This window comes from Felis catus, chromosome F1 (assembly GCF_018350175.1).
Source record: "Felis catus isolate Fca126 chromosome F1, F.catus_Fca126_mat1.0, whole genome shotgun sequence".
NCBI lineage: Eukaryota > Metazoa > Chordata > Mammalia > Carnivora > Felidae > Felis > Felis catus.
Window position 1 is genome coordinate 41,202,481 of NC_058384.1, and position 12,007 is coordinate 41,214,487.

The following is a 12,007-nucleotide window of genomic DNA, read 5'->3' on the forward strand; positions in this document are numbered from 1 at the left end:
TTTTTTCAGAAAGAAAAGAAAATTAAAAAGAAAAGAAAAGAGAGAAGGAAGGAAGGAAGGAAGGAAGGAAGGAAGGAAGGAAGGAAGGAAGGAAGGAAGGAACTACTTTTCTCCCACAAGTTCAATTTTAGTTTTTCTTCAATCCTCTACCAAGTACTCAAGTTTGTTAAGAGAGGCTCCCAAGTTCCCAGAAAAAAGTTGGTTGAATTATCTAAACTTTAAATATTTGAGCCAAACGGTCAGGGTAATAGGTGGTAGGTAAGTACACCTACATAAGTTCCAATACAATCATGGCGCCTGAGTGGCTTAGTCAGTTAAGTGTCCAACTTCAGCTCAGGTCATGATCTCACAGTTTGTGAGATCGAGCCCTGCACTGGGCTCTGCAATGGTGGTGCACAACCTGTTTGGAATTCTCTCGCTCTCTTTCCCAAAATAAATAAATAAGCTTAAAAAAGTTTGACTATAATTATTAATTTGGCCAACCAAAAACAGTGAATCTGTGTGGTGAGATCCAACATAGTACCCTTTACAATTTTTCAATTACTGTTCTTCTTAGATGCACTTACACACCCAAGACATTTTTTTCTTAAACCAACCTGCAGGGCCTCTACATCCTGAAGCCAGTCCCTGGCTCTCTGCACTGAGTCTTTCAGAGCCGCACCATTTGGCAGATAAGCGGGGATCTCCTCAATCTCCTTAACTGCCGTAGCAAGGCTAGTCAATGAATGCCGAGGTCTACAAAAATGAAATATAAGAACTACTTAACATGTTATATGGTGGTTCATTTTTCTTAAGGTTTCCTAAAGAAACTAGAAAAACCATTTCAAAGGAAATTCAGTATAGCAAATACATTTTTTCAAATGTCAACAGCTACTAGATATCACAACTTAACAAAAGTTTCAAATGTCTGCATAAAACTTAAGAGCATCCTAAGATAAAGGAAATGACTCGGTAAAGCATTTAAGTTCTACTTATTATTGATTTTATGCTGGTATAACCACGGACTTTTCATTTGCAGATGGTAACTTAGTGATAATTTACTATGTTTTACTACATATACTGTCAAGACTCATGTAATTTTGTTAGGAAAATTTTAATTCTCTAGGGTATCAACACACCAAAAGCATAGCATCAAAAAATGTTGTGCTCTCTGCTCAACGACCACTATTTTAGGGTTACAAAAGAATGTCTACAACCATGAATTTTTTAACACTGTCAATTGGACCAACGAAGATGTATCAGACAGAAAGCAGAATTAGGGAGGGGCTGATCTTTCTCCACTCAGATGATTTGCCTGAGTCCAATCAAATCTCTCAAACACAGATAAGGTGTCCTGAATTACTAAGCAACAGCACAAATGTACATTCCCACTCCTGTTGGCAATTACTGGCACTATCTTCATTTTACAGAACAGTGCATATTAACTCTCAGACATTTCAAAAAACTCCTTGCGTTCTTATTAACTGCGGATTTAAATAGTTTTCCACTTAATTGTAAAACTTTTATTCTCTCAAAGATGGTTTCATCGGCTTCCAAAAAAAATTTCATTAAAACAACTCTATAAAAGGCAAGTCCATATGAATCATTCACTTCACAATCAGTGAAGAAGAAACTAGTATTCTTTTACCCGAGTTCCAAAGCAGCCCCAAATATCTCCACTATTTTCTTTTCTACGTGTATTCTACACGCACAACTGTAGCTTCTGAACACCTGTCACATGCCAACGACTGTGCTCTATTGCTCTAACATGGATATTATTACCCAACCCTCCCCAAGAGAGAGGTGAGTTTGCTTTTTCACCTGGCCTTGAGAAGACTCTTGGCTTTGTCATCCCAGTGCTCTGACACCGTAAGCAGCTCCTGAAGCCGGGCCATTGCTTTCTCCACTGCTGAATATGGGGCTAGACCCACCCCTAGGTCTATGAGACGTCTCATATCATCTAGTGTAAGGGAGCTGGGGTCTAGGCAAGCTTGTTGCACCTCTTCTAGCCAGCGGGCCTGCTCCAGACGGACACGCATCTCAGCAAGCTGTGGAAGTTCAACATCAAATTCAAAGCTGACATCTAGCAAGTCTTGCAGCTCAGCAGCACTGGGCATCTCCTCAGAAAGCAATTTCTGGCTATGCTGTTGGAAATCTTCTACACGATTCAAGAGATCCTAAAAAAACACAGGTTGTTGTATAAAAATAGTAATTTCAGTAACTGGCTTCTTTCATACTTAGAATCTTTAATACATATTCAATGTGATGCTGCTTCCATCTCATGCGATTTTATCAATAACATGGATAAATGACATAACACATAAGCCAACTGACAGCTAAACTAGTGACTATCACAGACCTTTTACGAACTGTGAGGAGTAGCAGGTGGTCACTTTCAAGGTAAAAATTTCCAACTTTATTTCTCCTTTGTAGACCTGTTATAATCTCTTTATACACACACACACACACACACACACACACACACACACACACACAAAACACTCAAGTAGGTTATTACAAACATCTGCAAAGAAATGTACAAACTAACCACCCAAGATGACTTAAGCATGTCATCTGAATTTATTTACAAAATACAGCGAAACCTTGGATTGCGAATAACTTGCTCTCCGAGTGTTCCGCAAGATGAGCAAACATTTCTAATAAATGTTAACTTCATAAACGAGCAAGGTCTTATAACACAGGTAGTACATGACACCAAATGTCACATGATCACAACTGAGCCAACGGTTCTTGAAAATCTCTTTGATATATAAGCGTGTTGGATCACAAGCATGTTTCTGGAACGAATTATGCTCGCAAACCAAGGTTTCACCGTATAGGACTACCAAAGTACTTTCCCACAGATCCCTCTATAGTTACCTTTAGCAAAGGCGTTTGACTGAGGACACATGGAAGAGCATACAGTTGTGTCACAAACTGTCTGAGTTCATTCACTGTCAATTGATTTTGGGATTTTCCTCCACCAGATCGGTATCTGTAAAGGCAAAGGCCCGAGGAAGCCATGAGGATATAATATATTCACCATTCCCTATTCAGTGTCACAGGAATACAGGACAGAAGGAAAAACCAATTCACAACAGGTTGCCAAGTAGAGCCACTTAAGAGTGCAACCTCAAACAGAAGTACATACCTAGTTTGCCTTTTGCCATTAAGCAGCTGCTGAGCAACAGAAGCACACTTCTCCGCGTCCTGTGTGACTAAGCGAAGGTGGCGCAAAAGATCATTGTCTGGGAATTTCTTCATTTCCGATTCCTCAATTAAAGCCTTAAAGCTCACAAGGCCTAATAATAAACAAAAGGTCATCTTTTCTGTAATCAGTATGTTTATACGAGTGGTATGAAACACAGAGGAAGGGTTTGCTTTTATCAGTTATCTAAAATACTTGTGGTGTTTTAAGATGTTAACAGATTTGTCCATCTCATTTTTATTTTTTGGCTGAAGGTAGAGTGTTTTTATTTATTTTTTAAGTCTCCTTTATTTTTAAGTAATCTCTATGCCCAATGTCAGGCTCAAGCTCATGACCTAGAGATCAAGAGTCACATGCCCTTCCAAAAGAGCCAGCCAAGTGCCCCCGTTAACACTGGTGCCAGCCAGTGTTAGAACACTTTAGAGTGTTTTCACAAGTGCCTAGAGTTGCTCTTCAATATGGAAATGTCTAGACCTGAAATGTTTAAGATATGGAAACCAACAGATTTGTCAAAACAGAGCAAAAGCAGATTCTTATTGTTACACAGACCACTCCTGTCTCCTGCACTTGGCAAGTATGCAGTGTGCTCAGAGAGAGTGATACTGAGACCTTCCCCTAAGTAAAAGAAGGGCAGATTTACCTGTTGGAACTACAGAAAGGAAAGAAAGTGAAAACACTCTGAAAGAGATGGCGGGGAGGGGGTGTGCCTGGGTGGCTCAGTCGGTTAAACGTCCGACTCTTGGTTTCCACTCAGGTCATGATCTCACAGTTTCGTGAGTTGGAGCCCCGTGTCGGGTTCTCTGCTGGCAGCACAGAGCCTGCTTGGGATCTTCTGTCTCCCTCTCTCTGTGCCCCTCCCCTGATCATGCTGTCTCTGTCTCTCTCAAAATAAACGAACTTAAAAAAAAGAAAAGAAAAGAAAAGAAAGAGATGGGAAAGGAAGTAGTGAGTTTCAAGGTAGTAACAAGAGACAGAAACTTTGACTTTGATTAGCACTAAAATGTGACAAACCAGAGGGGTGCCTAGATGGCTCAGTTGGTTCAGCATCTGACTCTTAATCTCAGGGTTCTGAGTTCAAAAGCCCTACGATGGGCTCCACCCTGGGTGCAGAGCCTACTTAAAAGAGAAGAGAGGTGGGGGCAATGATAAACCAGAGACCCATAATTTAATAACATGCTACCTCTGTCTTGAGATCTAGTTTTAATTTTTTTTTAATGTTTATTTATTTATTTTGAGAGAGCAGGCACACACGAGTGACCAGAGGAGGGGCAAAGAGAATCATAAGCAGACTCTCTGCTGTCAGCACACGGCCCAACATGAACCCTGTTTGTGAGTCACAAACCATGAGATCATGACCTGAGCTGAAATCAACACTTGGACACTTAACTAAGCTACCCAGGTGTCCTGAGATCTAGTTTTTTTAAAAAAATGTTTTCCTAAGGTTCCATATAAAATGTGAAACACTTTTGTACTGAGACAAGAAGTGTAAAAGTTATTCTGTTTCCAAATACTATGATCTTTGTTAAATATACGATCTTGTACAATTCATGTATCAAGATTTTCCTGTGATGTAAAGGGCATCTGCCTCATCCACTAGTGGCTTTATAACTTTCTCTGCTAACACTCCATAAACCAGCATCAGGTCGTTTCAAGTAACCTGTTCATTGGTAACTATGTTGGCTACATTACAATCAGTCCCAATCTGCCAATCACCAAGAATATCACATACTTTTCTTTTTGTTAATCTTTGCCTCCAAAGCTTCGTTCACATTCAGGGCCCATTCGTTGTAAGATTCTGCTCGAAGCTTCAATGCATTCATCATGGGGTAGAGATCATCCAGAGTGTATCTATACCTAGAAACAGAGGAGCAGACATAGTTTTGAGATGTCTGGGCTTGGAGAAAATCACATATTTTACACGCAGTACTTCAGCCCTGGAACAGGAATGCCACAGAGCTTTTATTAAGGATTTAGGGTTTTCCAAAGAAAAGATCATTTTTCCTACTCACCTCAGTTTATATTTATAAGGGGGACAGGAACACAATTCTTTCACATGATGCAGGCAAACAAGCAGGCCAGGTTTACAAGAACAGGAGATGGCAGACATGAAGCATGTCGTTTTGCATTTTATACACTGACGCTCATCATCTGGCAACAGCTCAAAATCCATTCTTTCTGAATCAATTACTCCCTAAAATAAAGTGTACTTTAGAGACCTCCAAAGGATAATATAATCCACCGGCCCCCAAGAAAACTACATAACAGCTGAGTTAAAAAAAAAGTGGGTGGGAGGGCCTTCTGAAAATAGGAGTGCATGATTAAAAATGTCTGGAATACAAAGTAACAACAACCTAGCTACTATGGGCAAGGTAAACTACCTCATTTGTTTAGAGAGAACCTCTTTTTGGACAAGATAGGCCCTTATGTTTGGTCATTGTGATCAGAGTATGTATGAAAACAGTTATCAACAGGATCGTGAACTACTGACATTAGCTGTTTATTCTACTACAAATTGGCTCTGTCCATAATCTGGACATAGACGGTAAAAGCAAAAGAAATGTATATACTTTCTACCTCAGAGGAAATATTATACAGGAATTCAGAGTAATAAAAAGAACAAGAGTAAATAAAAAGGAAGGAAGAGGAAAAGACTGTCATGAAGGGATTATTGATGGGAAGATGCTTAGTGGTAGATCAGCTCTCACATGAAAAAGTTATCTAAAGGGATTATTATTTATCCAAAATATTAGAAAAACATACAATAAAGACTACAGTCATAATAAAGTATTTCCTAATTGAAATAGTATCAAGAAAAATAAGATACTGAACCAGTAAATTTCAACTGCAGTTTGTACCACCTGACACCTAGAGAGCCCTCTAGGATATACTTTTGTCACTCAAAGATCAAGCGTTTACCACCTTTTCTCCTTATCTAAAAGGGAATCCAAATCCAACCATGAAAGTGCCAGAAGCTGATTAAGTCAATTTATGAGACACCAAGCTCCTTTGTTTTACTGTTACTCTGTATTTTAACCTTTTGACCATTTTACTTCCTGATTACAAGGGCCAACAACGACACAGGAGAATAAGGAAACCACTAATGAATGAATTTTGGTTTTAAACTGGAACTGATCATTAAAAAGGACTTGGAAATAAAAATGGTTGCACTTTTACTTAAAACGAGATTAAGGACCAACTTTACAGATTTTCCTTGAGAATGACCCATATACAGTTTGCCCAATTTTAGTTTGTAAATTTCCACATCTAGAAAAAAATTTTAAGTTCTCAAAGTTTCAAAAATGAGTTACCATTACTGATATAAGACCTTGGTAAAGGCACTTAAACCCTCTGGGCATTGTTTTCCCTAACTGTAAAATATCAGGGGAAGGTGAGTAAGCTGTTGTTGATCTGTACAGGCTTCAGGGAGTCAAAATTCAAGGATTCTATCTAAAACAGCACATTAAAAAAAAAAATGAATGTGACTATTTATTTGCAGATACCACTGTCCCCAACAGTCTAACAAAAGCTAATAAACAATTGAGTTTATTAGCAAGGTTGCAGTATACAAGTAGTCAATATACATAAGTCAATTATATTTATAAATATAAGCCATAAACCATTTGAAATAAAAATTGTTTTAAAGTATCATTTATAACAGTACCAAAAAACATAAAGTATATAATTATAAACCCAAGAAACTATGTATAAGATCTGTATGCTGCAATCTACAAAATACTGAATGAATGAAATCAAGATGACTTCAATAAATGGTGGATATACTATGTCCATGAACTGGAAGAGTCAACATTGTTAAAATATCAATTCTCCCAACTATATTCATGGGCTTAATGGAGTTCCAATGAAAGCCTAACAGGTTTTTTGGTAGAAATCAAAAAGCTGATTCTCAAATTTATATGTAAAGCAAAGGAACTAAGATAGCCAAACCAATTTTTAAAAGGAACAAAGTTGTACAACTCACACTACCGCATTTCAAGATTTATTACAAAGTTACAGTAATCAACAGCATAGGGTAACAGCAATAGATAAATGCATAAATTAAGAGAATACAACAGAATGTAGAAATAGACCCATATAGGTGAGTCGAATTTCAACACAAAGGTGCCTGGGCATTTCCACAGAAAAAGAACAGTCTTCTCAAGACCTGGTGCTAAAGCAACGAGACACCCATAGGAAGAAAAGAGTCATCCCAACCCACACCACACCTTACACCATAAATAAAAATTACTTGAGATGAGTTAAAGATTCATATGTAAAACCTAACACTAAAAATTCTAGGTGACTGACTATACAGGAGAAAGTCTTTGTGACTTTGGGTTAGATACGATTTCTTAAGGACATAAAAGAGATGCAAAAAAGAAACAACTGCTTAATTGAACTTCATCAAAATAAACTTCTGCTTTTACAAAGACACTGCTTTAAGAATGAAAAGAGGGGCGCCTGGGTGGCTCAGTCGGTTAAGCATCCGACTTTGGCTCAGGTCGTGATCTCACGGTCTGTGAGTTCGAGCCCCGCGTCAGGCTCTGTGCTGACAGCTCAGAGCCTGGAGCCTGTTTCAGATTCTGTGTCTCCCTCTCTCTCTGCCCCTCCCCTGTTCACGCTCTGTCTCTCTCTGTCTCAAAAATAAATAAACGTTAAAAAAAAAAAAAAAAGAATGAAAAGACAAGCCACTGACTAGAAGAAAATATGTGTAGAGCACCCATCTGATAAAGGATTGGCATCCAGAATACACAGAAGTCTCACAACAATCCAATAAAAAGGGGGCTGGGACAAAACATTTGAACAGACACTTATCAAAGAGATACATATACAAGTAGTAAATAAGTACACACATAAGATGTTCAATAAATCAGTAGCCATTAGAGAAGCAGAAATTAAAACCACAAAGAGATACTAATACACATCTATCAGAATGGTCTTAAAGGAGATTAGACTAAGAAAAGACTTCTTAAAATGGTACTAATATGTGTAAGAATTTTACTAAGTAATGCCCTGAGATATGCAATTAGAAGGATTCCAGAACCTTACCAATTTACGGACAGTTTCTCTTAAAGCTTTCTCATCCTCAATCATAATGGCCATGTCTTTCTGAACAGTTGAAGCCACTACGACATCTAGTACATCAGCCTTGGAAGCCATCTTGCAAATCATCTCATCGTGGGAAAATACACAATAGCGGTGAAGCAAACGATAATGCTCCACACACTGTCGGCCTAATGGCAGCTGGGTCAAAAGACAGAGAATACATGACATTCATTCACCTTTCTCCTTCCTATTTCCAAAGACTTTTGACCATTATCAAATTACTAAATATGATATTCTGGGTCATAATACAAATATCAACCCTAAAACCAGACTCTAAGAAGCCTTGGACCTTTTTTTTTTAATCTTTGCGTCTCAAAAGATCTGGCATATTAGGCAGTTAAAAAAAAACAATGGACTTGGGTGACTGGCTGGCTCAGTCAGAAAAGCATGCAACTCCTGATCTCAGTTGTCATGAGTTCAAGCCCCATGCTGGGTATAAATAAACTTAAAAAAAAAAAAAAGAGTATTAACAATGTATTATTGTCTATAACAATGTAAACTCTAACTGGACATGTGAATTTACACATTTCCTGAAACAACTATGCTGAACCAGTGTGGGTTAACCTACTCCAGGGAATAATAATGCTCCAAAGTAGAACAGAAAATAATTTTAGATACAGGTGGTACTATTACACAGGAAAGCACTGAAACAAGGTTATAATTCGTTAGATTTAACATCACACACTTAAACTAGATCTTTTTATGTAAATGAAAAGTAATATTACTAATACAAAAAGTCTACTTTACAAGGCACCTGGGTTTGGCTCAGGTCATGACCTTGTGGTTCATGGGATTAAGCCCCATGTAGGCTCTGTGCTGACAGCACAGAGCCTGAGCCTGCTTGGGATTCTCTCTCTCCCTCTCACCTGCTCGCACTCTCTCTCTCCAAATAAACAAACATTAAAAAAAAAAAAAATCTAGGGGCGCCTGGGTGGCTCAGTCAGTTAAGCATCCAACTTCGGCTTAGGTCATGATCTTGCAGTTCATGGGTTTGAGGCCTGTGTCAGGCTCTGGGCTGACAGATTCAGATTCTGCTTTGGATTCTGTGTCTCCCTCTCTATCTCTACCCCTCCCCTGCTCATGCTCTGTCTCTGTCTCTCTCTCAAAAATAAATAAATATTAAAAAAAAAAAAAAAATCTACAACCGAAACCAAATACATCATTGAAAATTGCTGTCCTGTAGATAATTTAAGCTACTGCTGTATAGTCTTAAGACTGAACTGTTTGTTATGAGTTTGCAGTGAAATCCTGAATTTCACCGAAAATGTAAATCAACAGACTCATTTATTCATCAAGTCTCACTTTTACAGAAGAAAAACATTATCAGCTGAACCCAGTAGTGCGCTTACAGGCTTGCTTTACAATGTGGTGCCAAGTACTCTATCTCACTATGGATGGTAAACAATTTGTAAACCAGCCATTTGAGCAGCAACAGGTTTAAGCAACCATACACATGAAAGCTTTTAAAGTATTATATACCATTTCTGTAGGGAAACAATACATTTGAAAAGGCTCACTAAGTCATAATTACATACCCAATCAACAGTGCAGAAGTTAACAGCCTCAGCAAAATTAAAACCTTGATTAAAACCACTGTGGTAGGCTCTTGGAAACGTAATCACAAACTCCCCAGCACACTGATTAGTTCGGTAAACCTACAGAGACAGAAATTGGAGATTTTAGTGACATCCGTGAAAGACAAACTGGGCACAGACTATCAGATAAGTCTCCAGAAAGGGAAGCTTTCTGCTAACTAAAAGTGAACCATAAAAAAAGAACTACGGTAGAAGAATCACAGAGATACTCGTTTCTGTCACAAGATGGAATAGTACCCCAGACTAGTAGGCTGATTATTAATATCTGAATACAACACACGGCTTTTACTACAAAAATTTGGTTACATCCAGGATTAGGACACATCTTTCTAAATATAGCTACAGTTAAGAATATTCTAATTTTATTATACCAAAATAGGATGTCCTACCACCAGTCATCCCATACAGCGATCTTGATTTAGGCCTCAAACTTACCTCCCAACAATTCCCCTTTTCTCACCACCCACTCAAGAAAAAAACAAAACAAAACCCTGCATTGGGGAGCCTGAGTAGCTCAGTCGGTTAAGCATCTGACTTCTGCTCAGGTCACGATCTCACCAGTTTGTGGGTTCAAGCTCCGTGTCAGGCTCTGTGCTGACAATGGAGAGCATGCTTGGGATTCTCTCTCTCTCCCTCTCTGTCTATCCCTCCCTGACTCATATTTTCTCCCTCTCTCTCAAAATAAACAACTTAAAAAAAAACAAAAAAAACGTGTATTAAGGCAGCAGTCTCTTGGACATCAGCCTTAGCAACATTTTTCTGGGTAGGTTCTCCTCAGGCAAGGGAAATAAGCAAAAATAAACTACTGGGACTACGACAAATTAAAGAGCTTTTGCACAGCAAAGGAAACCATCAGTAAAAATGAAAAGGCAACCCACTGAATGGTAGAAGATATTTGCAAATTATCTATCCATTAAGGGATTATAATCCAACAACTCAACACCAAAAAATATAATAATAATAATAATAATAATCCAATTGAAACGCAGACATGAGTAGACATTTTGCCAAAGAAAATACAGAGATGGCCAGCAGATAGGTGAAAAGATGCCCAATATCACTAATCATCAAGAAAATGCAAATCAAAACCACAATGAGAGATTTTACACCTCTTAGAATGGCTAGTATCAAAAAGACAACGAAGGGGCACCTGGGTGGCTCAGATGGTTAAGCATTCAACTTCGGCTCAGGTCATGATCTCAGGGCTTGTGGGTTTGAGCCCCGCATCGGGCTCTGTGCTGACAGCTCAGAGCCTGAAGCAGAGGTGCCTGGGTGGCTCAGTCAGTTGAGTTTCCGATTTCAGCTCAAGTCTCTATTTCACGGTTTATGAGTTCAAGCCCCGCAGTGGGCTCACTGCTATCAGTGCAGAGCCTGCTTCTGATATTCTGTCCCCCTCTTCTCTCTGCCCCTCCCCCGCCCACAGTGTCTCTCTCAAAAATAAACATTTTTTAAAAATTTGTTCTTAATTAAAAAAACCTATAGTGCTCTAGGCACACAGATCCTCAGGCTGAACTTACTCCCATAAAATAATAAAATTAAGTATCTTTTCAACATCTCTCTCTCCATCTTGTCCAAAATGTAGTTCCTGGACTAAGAGTATTAACACCAACTGGGAACTCAGAAATGCAAATTCTCGAGCACCACCCAGACTAACAGAACCAGAAGCTCTGGGGGTGACGTTCAGCCATTCGGGGTTCAGATATAGGCGGAAGTTTGAAGACCACTACCCACCACATGGGCACAATCCCTTCTACAGGGAATAGTTCCTCCCCTCTACCCCCAAATCTGCCAAAAATATTCTTTATCAGAGCTCCAAGTCTTAGTTCAAATGATCATTACAAGTCCTTTCTAATTCTCCCTAGAGTTAGTGCATCAGCCTCATAGTTGACAGCACTGTTAAAGCACACCACCGTTCCATTATCTGTGTAAAGAGTATCTGTCTTTAACCCTTAAATTCTGAGTCTCAAATGCACAGGCTCACTCATCCATCTCTGCGGGTCCAGAATCAAGCCCCATGGGTTCCTCAACTAAATCACTGAGAATCACGGCCAGACATCTCATTTAGGGCAAGTTACTTATAACAAGTCAGAAAGATCAGTCAATATGAGGGGGGAAAATCAAT

The 12,007-nt window shown here is 38.9% G+C and overlaps 1 protein-coding gene across 5 annotated transcripts in view; it reads right to left on the reverse strand.

The window, feature by feature from the left end:
- KDM5B (lysine demethylase 5B) overlaps nt 1-12,007 on the reverse strand; it is an 80,488-nt gene that overhangs the window by 18,890 nt on the left and 49,591 nt on the right. For all 5 annotated transcript variants that reach the window (XM_023247927.2, XM_045049239.1, XM_023247928.2 and 2 more), the window contains exons 13-20: nt 9,826-9,945; nt 8,234-8,428; nt 5,197-5,378; nt 4,917-5,041; nt 3,131-3,281; nt 2,860-2,974; nt 1,801-2,156; nt 597-735 (exon numbers count right to left, since the gene is read on the reverse strand). In XM_023247927.2, coding sequence (XP_023103695.2) covers nt 597-735; nt 1,801-2,156; nt 2,860-2,974; nt 3,131-3,281; nt 4,917-5,041; nt 5,197-5,378; nt 8,234-8,428; nt 9,826-9,945 — 1,383 coding nt within the window. The remainder of the gene's footprint in view (nt 1-596; nt 736-1,800; nt 2,157-2,859; nt 2,975-3,130; nt 3,282-4,916; nt 5,042-5,196; nt 5,379-8,233; nt 8,429-9,825; nt 9,946-12,007) is intronic.